The sequence below is a fragment of the Molossus molossus genome, unplaced genomic scaffold (assembly GCF_014108415.1).
Source record: "Molossus molossus isolate mMolMol1 unplaced genomic scaffold, mMolMol1.p scaffold_m16_p_8, whole genome shotgun sequence".
Taxonomy (NCBI): Eukaryota; Metazoa; Chordata; class Mammalia; order Chiroptera; family Molossidae; genus Molossus; species Molossus molossus.
Genome location: NW_023425402.1, coordinates 14,028,377 through 14,047,517, shown reverse-complemented (window position 1 = coordinate 14,047,517; position 19,141 = coordinate 14,028,377). Strand labels below are relative to the sequence as shown.

General features: G+C 49.6%; 1 protein-coding gene and 1 non-coding gene across 2 annotated transcripts; one reads left to right on the top strand and one right to left on the bottom strand.

The window, feature by feature from the left end:
• Positions 1-1,285: 1,285 nt before the first annotated feature.
• Positions 1,286-6,597, bottom strand: PTCRA (pre T cell antigen receptor alpha). Its single transcript, XM_036248686.1, has 4 exons — positions 6,540-6,597; positions 3,326-3,646; positions 2,370-2,414; positions 1,286-1,719 (listed from the first exon to the last, which is right to left on the bottom strand). Exons 1-4 carry the CDS (start codon positions 6,595-6,597, stop codon positions 1,286-1,288), a joined length of 858 nt encoding a protein of 285 aa, XP_036104579.1.
• An 11,890-nt stretch (positions 6,598-18,487) lies between these two features.
• On the top strand, positions 18,488-18,621 carry LOC118622123. The gene has a single exon (XR_004957942.1). It is a non-coding gene; the product is annotated as a small nucleolar RNA SNORA42/SNORA80 family (small nucleolar RNA).
• The last annotated feature ends 520 nt before the right edge of the window (positions 18,622-19,141 follow it).

Below are 19,141 nucleotides of genomic sequence, written 5' to 3'. Positions count from 1 at the left end.
CACCTGTTTTTATTTATTTTTTAAAATGTTTTTTAAAGAGAGAAGAACGGAGAGAGAGAGAGAAACATCGATGAGAGAGAAACATATATCGGCTGCCTCCCCTGCGACCCCCGACTAGGGATGGAGCCCGCAACCCGGGCCAGGGCAGGAATGAAACCAGGACCTGTCAGTCCATGGGAGGATGCTCCATCCACTGAGCCACACCAGCTGGGCCTGAGCACCTGTTTTTAATTTTTATTGTTGTTGTTGTTGCCAGCCACTATAGTAGGCGCTCTGGGTGAGACCAGGACAAGTCAAACAGTCCCCAGTCTTTAAACAGTTTTCTTCGTTCCCAGGGACCCTAGATTTATCCCAGTGAGAACTAGAACACATTCCTTCCTATCTGAGCCTCAGATTCCAGCTGTATGATACTAACTGACCTTTCTAGAGGCCATTCGAGGCTTGCCTGTTGCTGGAAAGTTCAAAAAGGTTAATGAAATTGAAGCTTATCCAGCAGACTAAAAAGTTCATGCATTAATTTTCTTTGTAGTGTATGCTACACTCCATCATGGGAGCCTCATTGTCTATCTGTGCAAGAACCCTTTTCAGGAAACAAAACAAAACAAAACAAAAACCTCTTTAGTGCCTGGCTCAAAGTTGATGCTCAGTGAATGTTTGTGAAATGAATAATGACCCTTAATTTATTAATAAGTGTAAGTTTGGAATTACCATCAGTGCTTTTGGCATTGGACATGCTCCTGCTTCTCTGGGATCCTGACCCTGTTCACTTCTGTCGAGTCTGTACAAGACTTCACATCAGGCCCAGCACCCCACCTTCCTGGGTTCCTGGGCTCGGTGCCCTGACCTCAGAGGTTGGGCCAGGGTGAGGAGATAGAAGAGGATCCTTGCCCCATGCCTGGCTGTGGGTTATGGAGACAGGTGAGCCTGTGAGACTGTGTCCTCCTCAGCCCCAGACCCATTGGGCAAGTCCCAGGGTCTTGCCCTCAGGAAGCCCTCTTCTTCACTGCAGCCCTCCCAGATTTCTGCCTCTTCTAAATCTGCCAAATTCCCTCCTCCCAGAGGAGACATGAATTAAAACAATTTTCATTTGCTTGTGTCATTTAAGTTCTCCTTTAATTGTCCTCAGTTTTCTGCACCTCAAATGTCCCAGTGCCTGGGTCAATCACCACCCGCAAGGGTCTCCCAGACTGACGGGGGAGGCGCAGCCTTGCCCCTTAGAACAGCCTCAGTCGAAGGGGGAGACAACCCTGCCTCCAGGAAGCCCGCGTCCGCAGGAGGAGGCAGGTCACAGACACATCCTCCAAGGCTGGAGGCCGGGATACTGAGGGCGGGTCCTGAGCCCCGGGCCCAAGCTGGGTGGGTAGAGGGCGTCCCCTCCTCCCAGACTGGGCTCCCTCTGGGATCGGGACCCGGAGGGCGGGTGTGAACCCCGCGGCCGGCCCGGGGCTGCAATACCGGCGGGGCAGACCGTCCGAGCCCTTGGCCTCTCACTGCGGCGACTGCAGTCGGTAGCGGCGGACGGCTCTCCTACCGGCCGAGGCTGCGGGCCCGTGGCCGGCGCAGGGAGCCTGGCGTCCAGCGGCCGGGTCTCCGCGGCCGGGTCCCCCCGCGCGGCGGGCGGGGCGCGGAGGCGGCTGCAGGTCAGGAGCACGTCAAACAGCAGCAGCTTGAAGAGCAGCAGCCGCAGCGCCCCCAGCCGCAGCGCCTGGCCCGGCGTCCCTGCGGAGGGAGAAGGAGCAGGCTGGGGGCCCGGAGGCCCATCCGGCCCCCCCCCCCCCCCCCCCGCTGTCGAAGGTTCACCCGAGAAAAGGGGCCTTGTCCTCTGCCCTAGCCATTCCTCCTCCATGTCGTCCGCCAAATTCGGGGGAAGTCCTTCCTGTGTCTAACCTCAACTCTTACTGGTAATAACAAATACCTGCCTAGCTTTCATTTTATTTTATTCCCCCAAAACCAGGGATGTAAACCAGGCAGGAATCAAATGCAGAGAGAAACCAGCTCAAGGTCTCTACTTGGTCAGGAAGAGAACCCGACTGGTGACCCACTGTCCCGCGGGTGGTGGAACTTTCCACCACCCAGACAATCTCCCAAGACTCCAAGAGTCTTTCAAGGCTCTGATGCTGAGACGGTTCATCTGGGCTGCCCAAGGAGAGCTTCAAGGACCCTTCTGTTAGCTCTCACCTGTGCTTCTCAACTGGTGTCCAGGAATTGGGCTGGGGTCAGAGGATATTACCCACTGGTAGACAGAGAACCAGGCTGTCCAGTGCACCAACCCAGCAAGGCGGCGTCCTCCGGGAACACCTACCAACCCTCAGTAGGACCCATCAGGCTGGAGCCCAACAGAGCCTAAGATCCTGGTCCCCAGTACTCACCCCGAAGAGGTCCCCAGAGGCAGGTCCTAGCAGAGGACGGCTCTCCTGCCAGCCAAGGAGAAGGAAGTGAGACTTGGGTTGGACCCTGCCCTCCACCCCAGTGCTATGCCCAGGTCCTGACACAGGGCAGCTGTTCATGGCATGTTGGATAAATGGGCAAATGAACCAACAGTGGGAACCCTGAGCCCATTTGCTGCAAGTCCTCCTAGGGGCCCAGATGTCCCTCACTCCCTGCTGTCCCCTGTTCTTTGTCCTGGGGAGTCTGAGGTGCCTAAGCACTTTTAGACAAGGACTCGATTTTCTCAACAGCCTTCTTTGGAAGGCAGGGTGTTTATTCAACAAGCATTCCCATTTGGAAGGTGACAAAACTAACATGATCCCAAAAGAGAAAGTAAGTCATCTAGTTATTAATAAAGTAATACTAATAACTGGCTTTGGACATATTACTTAACTTCTCTGTGCCTGTAAAATGAGGAAAATTATAGGACCTACTTCATAAATGTGAAGTCTTTAAAATAGTGCCTGGCACAGGGTAAACACTGAATAAATAAGTGACAGCAATTTATTATTTAATTATTGTTTGGTTCTAATAGGTAGGGTGTCATTTACAGGGTGATATACAGATATTAACCCTAGGTATATATAGATATTAACCCTAGGTAATGGGATATACATATATATATATCTCAATCCTAGGAGGGAGGAAGCATTATTACCTCTTAGAAGTCATGCATCAGAGCCTGGATTTGAATGAGATATCACAGTTGCAAATCCCAGGACTCAGGGCCCTGCAGTGACCCTGCTCTGAGCCCAGGCATCACCTCACCTAGATGTCAGCACTTGGAAACCCTTCATGCCCTCGTGGTCTGGGCTTGCCTTCCCTCCCACCATATCCTGGTTCCAGGGTGTGTGAAAGGGGCAGGGAGCATCCATAAGGCCCCAGGCTCCATCCCCACCTGACAGCTGTAGGGGCTGTGTGCTCTGGCTATGGTCCCCAGCCCTGGGTCCAGTGTGGCAGACCAAGGTTTCCCAGGCTGCCAGCTCCTCAGAGGTCAGGGATAGCTGAGCCAAGCTAGTCCAGGTGCCGTCTGCAGCTGGGGAAGGGCCATAGATGAAGGCATCCAGTGCACTGCCATTGCCGGCTGAGAACCAGATGGGGCTCTCAAGGCCGGGGGGTGCAACATCAAGAACCAGGCAGATCACCAGCATCTGCTGCTTCCCATCCACCAGCAGTGTGATTGGTGGGGCCAGAGAAGGGAAGGGTGTGCCGCCCACACCTGTAAGAGAGTATACACCTGTGGGGGACTAGATCTGTCTGTGCCCTCCCAGAGCAGCGTCTCATTGTAGGCTTCTATGCTTCCATCTGTCCTTTCACCATCCATCTATCCTCCTATCCTCTCAGCCGTCCCTCTCTCCTTGCATTTACCCATCTAAACACCCTTCTTCCCCTCCATCCTTTGATTCACCCATCCTTTCTTCCATCATCCACGTTTCCTACATCTATTCTCTCTACTTCCCATCTTTATGTCCATCTATCCATCCATCCATCCATCCATCCACCCACCCATTCATCCATCCATCCTTCCATCCATCCTTCCATCCATCCATCCATCCATCCATCCATCCATCCATCCATCCATCCGTCTTTTCATCACCTCTCATATCTGAACCTTTCTGTGCAAAGCACTGGGAATACAACATTAATTAAGATATTGTCCCTGCTTTCAAAGATGTCAGTCTCTTGGGAAAGACAGCAGATTCGTAAACAAACACTTATAATACCTTGTGGTGTCAGCCTCAGGAGAGTGGTTGCCTCTGAGGAGGGAGGGAAGGAAATATGATCTGGAATGAAATTAAAGGGTATTCAAATGTATCTGTAACTTTTTGTTTCTTTGAAAATCTAATTCAAATATGGCAAGATTTTAACCATTTGTTAATCTGAGTGGAAAATGCACAGGTGTTTGTTGTATTATACTAGATTCTTTTCTATAAGTCTGTAGTGGTTTATTTTAACAGTTTTGTTTAGATATAATTCATGTACCATATAAGTCACCTATTTAAAGTGTATGCCTATATTATTTCATAATTAAAAACAAAATAAAAATAAGTCACATGCAAACATCTGTCCTATATTTTTCAGAATAGTCCTAATTTTCTACAAACTTATTCTTTTCAGTTAAGATGACTCATTTAATATACAACAAAATGTTATTTTCGAATAGTTAGATATTTGTTAATATAAGTAAAATCTCAAAGGTTAAAACCTCCAAACAAATTAAAACTAAGTTAAGTGCAGCCAGGCCAAAAAATTGCCCAGGGTGCAGGGAAGGATGCCAGGGTATTTTGTGGGGATGTAGGGGTGGGGGATGCTCATGTAAGATTTCTTAAAGGTAAAATAACTGACCTGTAGCACGTGGATGGTAAGTAGCCCACTCAGGATTTGAACTCAGATCTCTGTGACTCTAAATCCGACATATCACCCCACTTGGAAGGATGACTAAGATTTTACTATGTGACACAATGGACTAAGCCTGGGATGTCGCCTCAGACACAGTTGGTTTGTCTCATTCACTTAATATACTGAGTCTCACCCTGGCCAGTTTGGCTCAGTGGTTAGAGCGTCGGCCTGCGGTCCGGAGGGACCCGGGTTCAGTTCCCGCTAAGGGCGCGTACTTCGGTTGCAGTTTGTCCCCGGCCCTGGTTGGTCGTGCGGGTGGCAGCCACTCGATGTGTCCCTTCACGTCGAAGTTTCTCTCTCTCTCCCTTCCTCTCTCTCCCTCCCACTCTATCTGTACAAAAAATGGAGAAATCTCCTCGGGTGAGGATAAAAAATAATAATAATAATAATAATAATAATAATATACTGAGTCTCAATTGTCCCATCAATATAATGGGGTTAATAACACCTGCCCCACAAAATTGTGAGGAATAAAGTTCATGAATGTAAAACACTGTGGCAGATGAGTATCAGTATTATTATCAATACTGATATTAATAAGGTATCACAAACAAAGGGAGCAGAGAAGGCTGGGGGTGAGCTGCAGGAACCACAGCCTCCTGAGCCTTTTCAGCTGTACAGACAGAGACTCTCCAAGGTTAAGTATCTCCCTCCCTCACAAACCTCCCGGGATTGCTCCTCCTCACCCTGGCGGCTTCCTTCCAGAGCTCAGCCTCCTACCATGGGCACGCCCTGCTCCATCCACATGGGTCTAGTTTACCTCCTTAGGAGGCAGAGCTGTGATGCACTGGGGCCAGCTTAACTCAAGGAGATGTCCTGATTCAAAGGTCAAGGACTCCCCCCCCCACACACACACACGCAAATACGTATGCACATGCTTTTTTTTTTCATCCTCCCCTGAGGACATTTTTGCATTTATCTTCAGATAGAGCAGGAGGGAGAAAGGGAGGTAGAGAGAGAAACATCAATGTGAGAGGGACACATCGAGTGGTTGCCACCCACACAACCCCAGCTGGGGCGGGGGACAAACCGCAACCGAGGTATGTGCCTTTAGCAGGAACCAAACCTGGGACTCTCTGGTCCGCGGGCTGACGCTCTAACCACTGAGCAGAACCAGCCAGGGCCGCTAGGGCCGTATGCACATGCTTCTAGATGAAGCTGGAATTCTCAAAATTCAACTCCTTTGGCTCCAGCCTTGATCTTTGGAAGACTGGAGCTAAATACACCAGGGAAGTAACTGGGGCCTTGGGACTTCTTCTGAGAGCCCATTGAGAAGGGGGAGCTGGGAGTGAACACGAGACACTCTGAGCCATGTTGGAATAGGGCGCCCTGAGGTAGGAGACCTGGACAGGCAAAGTCCTCACCATGTTACCCGTGTCCCATCACCCCATATTACATACTACAGCCCTGGCTACCCCACCCCAACCCCTGTGGACACCAGCCAGCTTGCTTCGTTCCTCTATACCTCCAAGAGGTGGCTGCTCTCCCTCCCAACACTGTGGGCTCCAGGGGACCAGGACTTGGACCCAGAGCAAGGGAGCTGGGAGGTAGAGTCCATGGGAGGGGAAGGTGGGCTTCTGATGAGATCCTCCCAGGGGGCCCAAATGCCTGTGTTTTGCCTCTCGCCTCTCACCCACCCCCGGGGGCCCAGAGGGAGAGTGGTTTGGGGCAGGCTAAAGGGGCACAGAGAGGGAAGCAGGGTGGGGACTCACCTGTGGGCAGGGCCGGACACCCGAGGGCCAAGAGAAGCAGCAGCCACGTCCCGGCCATGGCCCAGCTGAGAGGAGGCAGGACACAGCTGCAGACCTGAGGTGTGGGCTGGGGAGCAGGCACCCACAAGACTGCCTCCCAGGCCACAGGCCCAGCTGCACCTCAGCTGCTCCACCACGGAGCCGTTTCCCTCGTGAGGGGCCCCGCCCACTCCACTCTGGCTCCCAAACCCGATCCTTTGTCTTGGGACCAAGGACTCAGGGGGCCACGCCCACAGCAGGAGCTGGGTGCCCACACTCCTCCCGTCTGAAGAGCACCTCACAGTCACTGGCCCTGCCGTCCATCCACAGGCTACAGAGCACGAGGCGGTATGGCAAGGGCTCAATGCACAGCGTTTCAGTCCACCCATAACCGCGGGGGCTCCATCTCACAGGTGAGGCGAGAGGCTCCGAGAGATCGAGTGGCCTGCCCAAGGCCACGCAGCTGGCAGGCAGCAGAGGTAGGGCTTGAACTGTTTCCTGATAGCTGCTCTTACTGTACCCAAAACGCCCGATAAACTTATTTCCGTGTGGTTACACTGCCCCTTTAAATAGAATTAGTTTTTTTAGAGCAGTTTCAAGTTCACAGCAAAAGTGAACAGAAGGTTCAAAGATTTCCCATATATTCCCTGCACTGTCACATAAAACCCCCTTTAAAGAAAACCAACTTGTCCTGGCCAGTTTAGCTCAGTGGTTAGAGCATCGGCCCACAGACCAAAGAGTTGTGGGTTTGATTCTGGTCAAGGACACGTACCTCGGTTGCAATTTGGTCCCTGGTCCTGGTCGGGGTCATGTGGGAGGCAACCAATCGATGTGTCTCTCTCACATCAATCTTTCTCTCTCTCTCTCTCCCTCCCTCCCACTCTGTCTGAAAATAAATGGGAAAATATCCTTGGATGACGATTTTAAAAAATTAATTAATTTAAAAAACCCAACTTTTTATAAATGCCATTTTTCGTGACTCCACTAAATTTTAGCTAGGTGCCATTTGCACCCTGAAACTTCCCATCTAGGTGTATACACTAATGCAATAGTAAGAGAGTCGTTGTAAGAAAAGGGTTTATGCACACAAATGTTCTGTGAGGTCTTACACCTACAAGACAATAACAGTAGGAAACAACCTAATTGTCAGTGCTAGGGAGAGGGTTAAATGCATTCATGTGGTGCGTTGTGTTAGTGAACATTACGCAGCAGATCTCCAAGTGATGTTTTTAAGGAATGTTCAATGACACGGGGTACAGACCAGGGTTCGGTTCCGAGAGTGGGCTGTGAAGGCAGAAGGCCAGGTTTTCAAGCCCGACTAGGTCATTCAGGAGTGTGTGACTTCCATGAATTTCTTCCTTCCCTAATTCTCGATTTCCTCAGGGACAGGGAGAATCATAACACCACAACAGGGTCCTGTGATACGGAAACAAGGTAAACCACGAAGCAGGGTCAGCACCATGCTTTATGCAGCTAATCTTTGAATAATGTAGTTTTATTTAATGTTTTTTCCTTATAACATTGAAGGGGAAAGAAAATCGATGCCTGGCGGGGCCGCTGTCTGCGTGGAGTTTGCAGGCTCTCCCCACCTCTCCCTGGGTTTTCTCCAGGGACTCCGTTTCCTCGCAGACAAAGATGAGGGGAATTAGGTGTCTGCATTGTCCCACTCTGAGTGAGGTGGCTGTGTGAGATGTGCCCTGTGACAGAAGAGCATCCTGTCGAGGGTGGGTGCCCTCCTGGTGCCCTGGGCCACTGGGATGGGCTCCGGCCACCTGTGACCCTGAACTGGAATGAGCACGTTGGAAATTAATTATCTTATTTGTTTTTATTAATCTTTTAAAAATGTATGCATAGTTCGCATTTATTTCTATGTTTAATATTAGAAGTGTTTTGTGTCTTAAAAGTTTCGTGATGTTTTTGTGACCAGAAATATGTTGTAAGAACATAACTCTTGTTTATATCAATTAGCCTGTGGTAAAAATTAGTTTCCTTATACATCTTTTTGCTTAAAGTCATAGTTTCCAAGAACCAATTGACGTTGAAGACTTACTGGTCATAGGAAGAAGTCATAAATGTTCTCTCTTTCATTTTTAAAAAATTCTCACTGAGGACATGCTTAGAGAGAGGAAGGGAGAGAGACAGAAACATCGATTGGTTGCCTTCCATGTCTCTCGACCAGATATCAAACCCACAACTCAGGTATGTGCCCTGACCAGGAATTGAACCCACCTCCTTTTGGTGTACAGGAGGATACTCCAACTCCGGGGCTGTTCTCTCTTTCTTTCTATGTATGTGTATATACATAGTTACATACACAGAAAGTTTAGACAAACAGGATACAAATCTAAGTAGAAACTATCACCTGAGGGCATTTTTTTTTTTTTTTTGCATTCATCTTCAGACAGAGCGGGAGGGAGAGAGGGAGGAAGACAGAGAGAGAAACATCAATGTGAGAGAGACACATCGAGTGGTTGCCACCCACACGACCTCAACCAGGGCCGGGGACAAACTGCAACCCATCTGAACCATTTTTAAGTGCACAGTTGAGTGTATTAAGTACATTCACCTTATTGTGCAACCATCACCATATCCAGCTCCAGAAATCTTCTCATCTTACAAAACTGAAACTCTGTCCTCACTGAACACTCTACCTCTTCATTCCTTCTTCCCCCAGCCCCTGGCAACTGGCATTCTACTTTCTGTTTCTGTGAATTTGACGACCTCATGAAAGTGGAATTATACAGAATTTGTCTTTTTGTGCCTGGCTTATTTCACTTAGCATAATGTCCTCAAGGGTCATTATCTATGTTGTAGCATGTGTCGGAATTTCCTTCCTTTTTTAATACTGAATAATATGCCATTGTGTGTACATACTACATTTTGCTTCTTATCTATTCATCTCTCAATGGACATTCCTCAGTGGTTGCGACCCTGCTTTCCATTCTTTGTGTATATACCCACAAGTGGAATTGCTAGATCATTTGGTAATTTTATTTTTAATTTTAATGTGATCACGGCCACCCTAATGGTTTCAATTTGCATTTCCCTAATCATTGGTGCAGCACCAGGCCTCTGCATTTTAAAGCTCCCTGACACATCTGCTATACTAATTTATACTCCACCACCATGAAAGGCCCATCTCATCCCCGTCAGCAGATGGCATTTCTTGAAAAAATAAAAAATCCCAATTTAATCAGTTAAAAAGAGTCTCTCACTTCTCTGATCACAACACTATTTCCCCACTTAATTGTTTCCTTCATTATATTGTCTGTTTATGATCCTGTAGTCCCTGTCTTTGTAAGAGCTTTCATGTGTTAAAGATACCAACCCTTGCCCGGCTGGTGTGGCTCAGTGGTTGAGCTTCGACCCATGAACCAAGAGGTTGCCGATTCGATTCCTGGTCAGGGCACATGCCCAGGTTGTGGGCCAAATCCCCAGTGGGGGGCCTGCAGGAGGCGGCCAATCGATGTTCTCTCTCATCAATGTTTCTATCTCTCTCTCCTTCTCTTTTCCTCTCTCTCTAAAATTAATAAAGAAAAATAAAATAAAGATACCAACACTTGGCCCTGGCCAGTATGGCTCAGTTCATCAAGCATCGTCTCATGCACCAAAGGTCACTGGTTGGATTCGGGGCCAGGCCACACACCTGGGTTTCCAGGGTTCCATCCTCAGTGGGGGGCATGCAGGAGGCAGTCAATTTCCCGTGGATGTTTCTCTCTCTCTCCCTTCTTCTCTCTCTAAAATCAATAAAAACATATTTAAAAGAAAAGATACCAACCTTTTGTATATTGCCTTGGCTGGACCATTTCCCAATTCACTGTCTACTTTTCATTTCACTTTGTTTTTTAAACCTGCATTTTTTTGTTTTGTATGAACCAACATATTCACCTTCCCTATTGGGATTTAGCTCATGCCTTTTAAGCCTAGAAAATCCTCTTCCCTCTAGAGAACCAATATAGTCTCACTTCTTCTTTTTATATGTAATTGATTTTAGAGAGAAAAGACAGGAGAGAAACATCCATCTGTTGTTCCACTAATTCATGCACCCACTGGTTGTTTCTTGTATGTGCACTGACCAGGGATCCAATCACAACCTTGACGCATCAGGACCACCTCTTACCAACCGAGCCACCAGCCAGGGCGCAGTCACTTCTGTTGCCCTTTGTGCCTGTGTAGTTTAATCCCTGTTCTTGGCACCCCCCCCCCCGCCCCCATTTAACTCCATCAGGAATTATTTTTGGTGTATGATAGGAGATAGGCACCTATTTTTTTTCCCCAAAAAAGAGCTTACCAATTATCCCAGGATTATTAATTGAATAATCCTTCCTGTCCCCATTATTTGGGAAATGTTTTTTATTACGTTAACGTCTTTTATGTTGACGGGTTTATGTCTTTCCGGCTCTGATTTATTTCGGTGCCAGCTTCACCCCATTTCCCTTTGATTACTTTAATAATCCCTCGCTAATGTCCTGAGGGAACCCCCTCCAGCCGGGGCTTCACTGCCGCCCCTTCCCCGCAGGGCAGCCTGGAAGCCTGGGGCGCCACGTGTTCCCAGGCGCGGCCGCGCGCAGGTGCGCAGTCACCGCGGGTTCCCGCCGGGAGGGGGAGGGAGGGAGGCAGGTGTCCCTAACGACTCTCCCGCCTTCCAGCCTGGGGGGGTGCTGGCCCCGGCCCCGTTACCACATTACAGATGGGGAAGAGCCTTCTGGCCTCTTTTGGGTTTCAAGACCTTCCCAGGGAGAAGGTGGAGACCCCACTGCTCGCTGGGCCACCTCGCGCCCTGCAGCTACCCAGCCGCTGGCCCACTCCAGCCCCCGGCACAGGTGTGCTGGGAGCTTTCTTCGTCTGCTCCCACGCGGCTTCCCTCCCTCCGTCTGGTCCTGGTCCTAAAGATACCCTTGCCCAGGGCAGTGAGGATGCCGTGATACGGTGGCCTGAGATCCCCAAGCTGAATCCCTTCGCTGAGCTCGGGCTGAACCTGCCACTTGCGACCCGCTACCCGCTACCAAGAGCCAGGCCTGCTCACAGACACCCATTTAATCCTCACAGCCACCGTCATCTGGGCTTCTCACCCGTTCTACAGGCGGAGAAAGTGAGGCTCAGGCTACATCCTGAAGATTCTCCAACAGGCCAGAGGTGGAGTTGGGATGTGTTCACTGGTCTGTCTCTCTCCAACGCTCTTTTCATGTGATTTTGGGGAGAATTAAATTAAATATGAATGCCCATCTGACTGCCTGGCAGATTATTGATGCCCTCCCTCCTTTTTTTTTTATCTGCACAGGTAGAAAACCGAGGGCCCTTGTTAAAGTGAGATGAGCCACATAAGATGTGAAAAAGAAAATGAAGGAAAAGTAGCAGTACTTATTAGAGAAGGTCGTGGATATTACATCCAACATTTCCAATTAGAAGGCTGTAACCAGAGGGGCAAACAGGGGTCAGCAAGTGTGTGTGCTAAATTACCAAGAAGTCTCTTCCAGGGACACCGACGGGGGCACCTATTTATTGGTCAAATAAAATGTGTTTATAAAATATTTATAATAAAAAACAAAGATCACCTCAATGTTAAATAAGGAAATAGCTAAATAAACTAGGGTGTATCTGCGTGATAAAATATGTGGGCCCAGCCCTGGCTGGGTGGCTCAGTTAGTTAGAGCACCATCCGGATACGCCAAGGTTTCGGGTTCGATCCCCAGCAGGGCACATACAAGAATCAACCAAGGAATGCATAAATAAGTGGAACAACAAATTGACATTTCTCTCTCTCTCTCTAAAACAATCAGTTACAGCCCTGGCTGGTTTGACTCAGTGGTTAGATAGCCGTGAACCAGAGAGTCCCAGGTTCAGTTCCCACTAAGGGCATGTACTTGTAGTTTATCCCAGGCCCCAGGTGGGGTCATGTGGGTGGCAACCACTGGATGTGTCTCTCTCACGTCGATGTTTCTCTCTCTCTCTTCCTCTCTCTCCCCCTCCTGCTCTGTCTGAGGATAAATGCAAAAATGTCCTTGGGTGAGAATAAAAAAAAAAAATCAATTACAAAGAAAGTGGGCCTTAAAATGTGCTTTCATTCAAACCCATTCACTGGTGTCTGTTTTGTGACAGGAATTGGGGCTGAGGATAAGACAAAAAGAGATGCTTCCTGTAGTCAAAGAAGGACACAGACGCATAAACAGGTAAGGCACTTGGACTGTGAGAGATGCCAGGGCTGGGTGGGGTGGTGTGTGTGTGTGTGTGTGTGTGTGTGTGTGTAGGGGTAGAGAGTGGGGTCCTGGGAGGAGATTATTCTTCCAGAGCTGGAGTGAGCAGCAGGAAGTGCTTTGGAAGATGAGACTTGAGCCAAGTCTTGATTTTTTTTTAAATTAATTAATTAATTTTTGTTACAGATGTTTCTCCTTTTCCCCCCACTGATTTTCCCTCCTCCTCCCTCCTCAGCTTGTCCCAGCTTTGTTGTCCATGTCCATTGGTCATGCATACATGCATATAAGTTCTGTGGTTTATCTCTTCCCTTCCCCCACCACCCCCTCATCTGAAGGTTGTCAGTCTGTACCCTACTTCCATGTTTCTGGGTCTACCCTATTCCTCAGACTATTATGTTCCTTATATTCCACAAATAAGTGAGACCATGTGGTATTTGTCTTTTTCTGCTTGGCTTGTTTCACTTAGGATAATACTTTCCAGGTCCCTCTATGTCATCTCAAAGGATAAGAGATCTTTCTTTCTTACAGCTGCATAGTACTCCATTGTGTATATGTACCACAGCTTTTTTATCCATTCGTCTACTGATGAACACTTGGGCTGTTTCCAGATCTTAGCTATTATAAATAGTGCTGCTAAAAACATGAGGGTACATATGTTCTTTCTAATTGGTGTTTTAGGCTTCTTCGGGTATATTCCTAGAAGTGGGGAAGTCTTGATTCTTTCTGAAGAGTTCGTAATGATGTTGGAAAGCGTTTATGATGTTCATTCAAAAAGGGTGAAAAAAGTACATGTAGTATACATATGTAGTATGTTCATGGAGCTGACTCACCGGCTTTGGGGTTTCTGAACACCAAGTTTAATTGATAGAAGAAAGCCGAGCTTTTATCGTGTGTGTGCTATTGTTATTTCGACCTTCCTGTTCTCCCTTCCTAAGTGAATCCTGACTAAAACACATACTGCATGTTGCAGGGTCTTAGCAGGAGCACAGCTGGGTGAGTGGAAGAGAGCTGAATAAGCCACTGCTTAGGAAGGTGTGGGCAGGGCGCAGAGAAACCGCGGCTGCTCCAGCACCCAGGCTAGTAGTAGTGGGGTGTCCGTACCTTCGGTCTGACAGGGGAGGGGAGGGAGCACTTACGGGAACCCAGAGCCGGAGAGAGCTGTGTGGAGAGGTGGCCTGACAGTAGCCGTGACCGGCAGTCAGTGGACATAGTCAGCGTTGACCCTGCAGGGAGAGAAAAAGGAGAACACATCTCCTGACTTCACCATCCTCCCATCTTCCGATCCTGCTGGAGTCCCCACTGGTGAGTCCAGGTGGTGGTGAGACCCTGAGGCGGTCACCAGGGCGCAGGGCCTCTGGGGTCGGGGCGGAGGAGGGGGAATCTAGAGGGTTGCAGGGAAGCTCCTTGTTAAAAAAATTTTTTTCTTTATTGATTTTATTTTATTATTATTATTTTTATCCTCACCTGAGGACATCTTTCCATTTTTTGTTCAGATAGAGTGGGAGGGAGGGAGAGGAAGAGATAGAGAGAGAGAGACATCGATGTGAAAGGGACACATCGAGTAGCTGCCACCCACAGGATCCAGCCAGGGCTGGGGACAAACCGCAACCGAGGTACGTGCCCTTAGCGGGAACCGAACCCGGGTCTCTCTGGACCGCAGGCCAATGCTCTAACCGCTGAGCCAAACTGGCCAGGGCTCTTTATTGATTTTAGAGAGAGGAAGGGAGAAGGAGAGAGAGATAGAAACATCGATGAGAGAGAACATCGATTGGCTGCCTCCTGCATGCCCCCCACTGGGATCGGGCCCACAACCTGGGCATGCGCCCTGACCAGGAATTGAACCAGTGACCTCTTGGTGCGTGGGTCAATGCTCAACTACTGAGCCACACTGGCTGGGCAGGGAAGCTCCTCTTATCCTTGGTCCAGATAAAAACAATCTCTGTCTCCAGCACAGAAGCAACACAGTGTCCCAGCAGCTACCATGTCATTGGGAGGGGATGCCAACCGGGCACTCTTCCTGCTGAAACCTGGCTGCCACCAGAGTTCTTCACAGAAGTCGGCAGGCGGAGGTGGGGTTATGAGGCCAGAATTGATCATCGTATCCACCTGCTTGCACCCCAAGGACACAGTCTCCTCATCCTTTGCCAGCACCTTGGTTGGACAGGGTTCTTTAGTTGGAGGGTGACTCAAACCTTTATTCCTATAGGGTCTGAGTCCTCGGTGGCCTTGACTTTGTTGGGTTGCTGAAGTTTTCTGTTACCCAGGACTCCTGAGCAGAGGACTGTTAAGAGGCCCCTGGGTTGCAGATCTAGTGCCGACCTCCGCTGTGCAGTAGCAACCTAACCTCTGGCACTTGGGATTAATCAACCCAGACATTACAGTGACCCCTTTCTCTGCCTGTTGGTTCAGTAGTATGAGAAATGAAAATGACCAGGGGACCTCTCAGCTTCCAAGTCATCTATACTATGACTGTCCCATGGTGGAAATTTTTCTCCCAAACTTCCGGAGTCCAAGGTTATGGAAATGGGTAGCAAAAATTATAGACTTTTGGTATAATAGTGAGAAGGCTGCTGCTACCCCAACCTCTTGGTTGCATGTAATTTTGATTATGGTTTTGGGTGAAAGACTCCTCTGCATCCTGTAGGGTGGCACCTTCACCTGGCGGGGGCAGGTTCTCAGCTCTGCGCTGAGCCTTCAGCTGGCCAGTCCAGCGTTCCATCAAGCCGGCTGCTTCTGGGTCATGGCACACGGTAAGACCAGTAAATGCTTTGGGCATGAGCTCATTTGTACATTTCCTTGGCTATAAAACATACGCCCTGGTTGGAGATGTTAAGTGGCATGCGTGGTGATGGATGAGGTGTTCTGTAGGGCCATGAATAGTGGTGCTGACAGAAGCAAAGTAGGCAGAGGTGAGTGCATACCTGAACGTGTCTGTTCTGGCAAAGATAAAGCACAGCCCTTCCGTGCTAGCAGGGCCCGATCAAATCAACCTACACCCGGGTGAGCTTGGTGCCCAGTCAGGGACTCAGCACTGGGCTGTAAGTAGGAAGGACACTCAGCACTGGCTACAGCCAGAATAGCCCCAGAGAGGGGAAGACTGTCACGGAGACAAAGCGTAGCTTCCGTCCCTGCCCCCGTGGTGGACAGAACAAGCCCTGGAGTGCCTGGGGAAGGAGGCTGACCATGGTCAACAGAGCTGTCATCGTGTCCACCCGATGACCATTCTTTCCCACACTTTATTGTGGATCATGTCATTACCTTTGACTGTTAAACTTCACCCCCTGGCCTTTACACCCCCAGGATACCATTATTCTCGCTGAGATCAGGGAATCCAGTTCCAGTGATCCTTCTGCCCCCCACCCCCGCTAGCGTCTCCAGCCTAAGAGGACAGCCGTCCGAGCAAGTCCAGAATGCTGGTGCCCTCGCCGATGCGTTGCTTAATGCTTTGGTAAAGGGAGTGTTTTGCTGACCCCCTTAAACTAAGTGGCTACAGGTGGGCTAAGCAGAGTGCATGTAACAAATCCACTCCAATGTTCCCATCTCTTTAAGATTTTACACTCCTTCTTCTATAGCAGTGATTCTCAACCTTCCTGATGCCGCGACCCTTTAATACAGTTCCTCATGTTGTGGTGACCCCTAGCCATCAAATTATTTTCATTGCTGCTTCATAACTGTAATTTTGCTACTGTTATGTCTTAGGCGACCCCTGTGAAAGAGTCGTCTGACCCCCCCCAAAGGGGTCGCGACTCACAGGTTGAGAACCTCTGATCCATAGTATGCCAGGAAAATGCTGGCATTTCAAGTTTATTAACTACAAGCTAATATTATGTTCAGGCTTTAATTAAGCAACGCAGCAGATTATTAATGCCTCTCCCAGGTGCTCGAGCCAATATATTAAACCCCAAATGCTGATGAACATCCATGGCCATGAGTTTGGCCAAGCTGAGCCTTACATTCCACCCTCCTGGGTCTATTTCCCACACACGTCCCGGTGGCTCCTGCCAAGGCAGTTTGGCAGGGCCTGTAACTCTTCTGTCTGGGTCTCCTCTGAGCGCGGGCCCTGTGCGGACTGTGCTGGGATCTAGCTCACCAACGGCCTGGGGCCAAGGAGGGGTGAGGCGGGAAGGGTTCCGCGGCTGAAGTCCTGGGAGCCCTACGGAGGATGTCTCCACAGACAAGACCGTTTCAGGAGAATTCGGAGATTCAGAGTTCTCAGGCTCATCCATGTCTGCCCAGATGTCCCCATCCCATCTCAGTGTCTCACCCATTCCCCACCGATGCCCTTATCTTAGTGTAAGAGACTTAGAGGGCCAAGCATTTGGCCAGCTCTGCAACTTGGCAACTCTCACAATGACATTCTGGGGCCAGTCCTCAGGGGTGAGCCCGCTCTGCCCATAGGGATCAGAGACTCCTTCAGGTGCCATCAAGATGTGCTGATTGCTCACCCACACTTCCCATCGGACACCGAAGACTCCCGTTCTCCTTTCCCCTGCACATGTTCTTGTGGCCACCAAAAGCCAGGTGACTCTGTGCCCTAGTGAAGAAGAGCCACAGCCATCCCACCTCCCAGCTCGCCACCCCAGCAGTGCAGGACGCGACACTTCATCCCATGCCACCCTCCGTGATGACGTGAGTCATGGTGATGCCTCCGCATGTGGTGGATCACTAGGTGCATCCCCCCTGCAAGGAGGCTTCCCCTGTACCCGTCGAATTTATGATCTATCCCATCTCAGTGTCCTGAGGCTGCTCCTGGAGCCAGTTCCTGTATTGCTGAGCAGTCAGGCAATAGATGACACGCTTCCATTGGGTAATTGGAGGAGAATTTCATAACAGAACTATTTCCAGAGGTGTGGCATCATGAAGGGAAACTTCAAGGGACAGCGAGGTAGCTGGCACTAACGGGCCGGGGGGGGCGCCACGGCAGACAGCTGTGTGCAGGGCCGGGCAGCCAGTGGTGGTTCTGTAGGGAGAGGAACTGAGGAGTAAGTACCCTGACCTCCTCCTTCCCCTTGCTTCCGCTGGGCCTCCCACTGTCCAAACCCAAAAGCCAGAAGGTAAGGGAGCCTGTTGAAGGCATCTGTGGATGTCTCTGTCCAGGAGGCTGGTGGACAAGGGTAGCGAGAGGAAGGACCTGGAGGGGCCAGCAGAAGAGACCCGGCATGCCACTCGGCTGATGAATATTAACAACGCCTGTGGGCAGCGCTCGTTTTCGCATTGAATCTGTTGGACAGTCCTATGAGGCGGCACGGCCACTACTTGAAGGCAGGAAGTCAAGCGCAGATAAGGGAAATCACTTGCTCCAAAGTCCCATGGCTCGTAAGTGGCAGAGGTGGGACTAGGACCTGGGCTCCAGAGCCAGGGCTCCTGCAGGCTGACAACTTGACCACAAGAGCAGCTCATACACGTGTGTGCCAAGATCAAATACATTTCAAAACCAGGTAGAGGGCCCGCCGGTGTGGCTCAGTGTTAAATGTCGTTCCAGGCACCAAGAGGTCGCCGGTTCGACTTCTGGTCAGGGCACATGCCCAGGTTGTGGGCCTGATCCCCAGTGGGGGACATGCAGAAGGCAGCCAGTCAATGTTCTCTTCATCGGTGTTCCTATCTCTCTCTCCCTCTCCCTTCCTTTATCTCTAAAAATCTGAACAAAAAATGGAAAAATGTCCTCGGGTGAGGACAAAAAAATAAATAAATAAATAAAAATCAATAAAGAAAAAAACAAAACAAAAACCAGGTAGAGCATGGCAATGGGTCCATGGTGGGCGCCTCTCTGTGGGCCTCACAGTGACCCATGCCAGAGTGAACTGCAGCCTCAAACCGTTGCCCAGCCTCTTCACCTGTGGGCTGTGAGGACTGAAGGGGGAAGTACAGTGTAAAATAAACAAAACAAAACAAAACAAATAAAATAAAATAAAAACCAGTATAATGTGTAGGCCGCTTATTTCACATGGCCCATAACCACATCAGGCACCACACTATATTATTTACATAGTACATTTTATGATTTATCTATAGCATATAAGTATCTATACCATAATTATAATAATGTACTTCTGGGACGTTGTCCCTGGGCCCCCTGAGGACCGGGATCTGCGTGCCAGGCACTCGGCTGTGCGCGCCCGAGCAGGCTGCGAGTCGGTGCCTGCGTGGAGTTGCACTCAGCCTTTCGTTCCTTCGGTCGTCAGTCGCCCAGCCGACATTCTCTGAGCACCACAGGTCCGTGCGGATGGGAGGGTAGGCACACAGGACGCTCGATGAGGGCGACTCGCGGTCTAATCTGTACACAACGTGCGGATAGTGAGGTGAGGAAAGAGTCGTGGGCTGAGGGAGACTTTTATTTTTTTATCCTCACCCGAGGACATTTTTGCATTTATCTTCAGACAGAGTGGGAGG

Coding starts and splice junctions, on each gene's coding strand:
- PTCRA (XM_036248686.1), bottom strand. CDS start 6,597: ATGGCCGGGACGTGGCTGCTGCTTCTCTTGGCCCTCGGGTGTCCGGCC. Junction 3,647..6,539: donor GTGTCCGGCCCTGCCCACAG/GTGAGTCCCCAC, acceptor ACTCTCTTACAG/GTGTGGGCGGCACACCCTTC. Junction 2,415..3,325: donor ACAGCCCCTACAGCTGTCAG/GTGGGGATGGAG, acceptor CTTGGCTGGCAG/GAGAGCCGTCCTCTGCTAGG.